Source organism: Electrona antarctica (genome assembly GCF_951216825.1).
Source record: "Electrona antarctica genome assembly, chromosome: 18".
NCBI classification, from domain to species: Eukaryota; Metazoa; Chordata; class Actinopteri; order Myctophiformes; family Myctophidae; genus Electrona; species Electrona antarctica.
Window position 1 is genome coordinate 30,525,789 of NC_136799.1, and position 1,973 is coordinate 30,527,761.

At 43.4% G+C, this 1,973-nt stretch overlaps 1 protein-coding gene across 1 annotated transcript; it reads left to right on the top strand.

The window, feature by feature from the left end:
• Positions 1 to 303: 303 nt before the first annotated feature.
• Positions 304 to 1,458, top strand: htr1b (5-hydroxytryptamine (serotonin) receptor 1B; the record flags this gene model as incomplete). The annotated part of the gene is made up of 1 exon (XM_079527483.1): positions 304 to 1,458. One exon carries the CDS (start codon positions 304 to 306, stop codon positions 1,456 to 1,458), a length of 1,155 nt encoding a protein of 384 aa, XP_079383609.1.
• Positions 1,459 to 1,973: the final 515 nt, after the last annotated feature.

The window sequence follows — 1,973 nt, forward strand, 5'->3', positions numbered from 1 at the left end:
CATCTTATCGTTGTCTATATAGGCTACAACAGAGTTTAAAAGAGTTATTTGTTATTTCGATCTGCGACCTCAGAGAGAAACGGATATTTGCTTCGTGGTCTGATTTATTTCATTAACTTTGGAAACAACTAATGCCAAGAAAGAAAATGAAGAAACGAGTATACTTGTTTTTCGTTCCCAAAACGATTTTCTACCCAGATGGAATGTTTTCAATGGAGATAAACCATTGCACCCCTCAGGAAAAAAACCCATAAGTTATACGCGTGAAATACAAATCTAATAGAATGCATCATAGCGCCTAAGATGGAGCGACCAAGTCAGGTCGAAACAACTCCCGCGTCCATCGGACAAACGGCGAACGCCACCAACGACTCTTTTATCACAGATCCGTCGAAGACAGACGAAAGTGCAGAGTCGCTTGTCTATCAAATCACTTTGGCAGCGATTCTCTCCATTATCACACTCGCCACCACTTTGTCCAATGCATTTGTTGTTGCAGTCATTTCTCAGTCGAAGAAATTACAAACTCCGGCGAACTTTCTCATAGCTTCTCTTGCCATTACTGACCTTCTGGTATCTATTTTGGTGATGCCAATATGCGTGCTGTACACCGTGATTCACATTTGGACTTTGGGACAGGTCATTTGTGACATATGGCTCTCGTCAGACATAACATGCTGTACCGCGTCTATTCTCCACCTGTGCGTAATCGCCTTGGATAGATACTGGGCAATCACTGACGCGGTGGAGTACTCCAACAAGAGGACGCCGAGGCGCGCGGCGGGAATGATCGCCACAGCCTGGGTCATCGCCATCTCCATCTCTCTGCCCCCGCTCTTCTGGAGGCAGGTAAAAGCGGACGAGCTGACAAGCTGCAATGTCAACACGGATCATATATTCTACACCATCTATTCAACCTTTGGAGCGTTCTACATCCCCACGTTCCTTCTTATTGCTCTATATGGAAGGATATACGTCGAGGCGCGTAAAAGAATCCTTAAACAGTCGCCCAAGAAGGTGGGTAAGAGGCTCACTTCGGCGCACTTGGTCACGAACTCCCCCGGCTCGGTGGCTTCCACAACGTCCTCCTCGCCGTGTGTAAGACACCAAGACACTCCGTCCAGCGACAGCGGATCGCTGGCGAGTGAGAACCAAGTGAAAGTAACAGTGTCAGATGCGCTCTTGGAGAAAAAGCGGATATCGGCGGCCAGGGAGAGGAAAGCGACGAAAACACTGGGGATCATTTTAGGCGCATACATCATTTGCTGGTTACCATTCTTCATCTACACGTTAGTGGTGGCCACGTGTGATACATGTTTCTATCCAGAGTTGTTTGACTTTTTCACCTGGCTAGGGTATTTGAACTCGTTAATAAATCCAATTATTTATACCATGTCCAATGACGATTTCAAGAAGGCTTTCAATAAACTTGTACGCTTCAGGTGTTGCAGATCCTGAAAAACACAAGCATCATTACGCATAATTACGCACGATGCCGAGAAGTTTTACGCACATGAGGAATGGATCCTCGTGGAAACTGGTACCCGGGTGAGTGTCTGCAGCATGCAGGCAATGTCGTACAAAAGGCAACTATATAATTATGACTGTGTAATCATGTTGACAAATTCACATAAAATATTTATATTTATATTTATAATATATGTGTAATTGTTTATTTCTTTTTAAATCGAATTTTCTGTGGAAAATCATGGATCAGTGATATTTATCATTATGGATAAATTACTTGATAGACTTTGATGGCTCACATTATGTGAGTATTTCATGTGAAATGATATGCACACAGCTGAAGTAATAATAAATCTGCCTGCCTGCTGCAATGAGCAGAGGTTCATAATATCGGTGTCAAACAAAGAAACAGTTTGTCTTTATTGTGGGTGTTATTTGCCTAACAGTTGAAAGCTTATGGTGCTGCTGAAGTTCAATTTAGCTGAACAAACATCACAGTGGTTTAC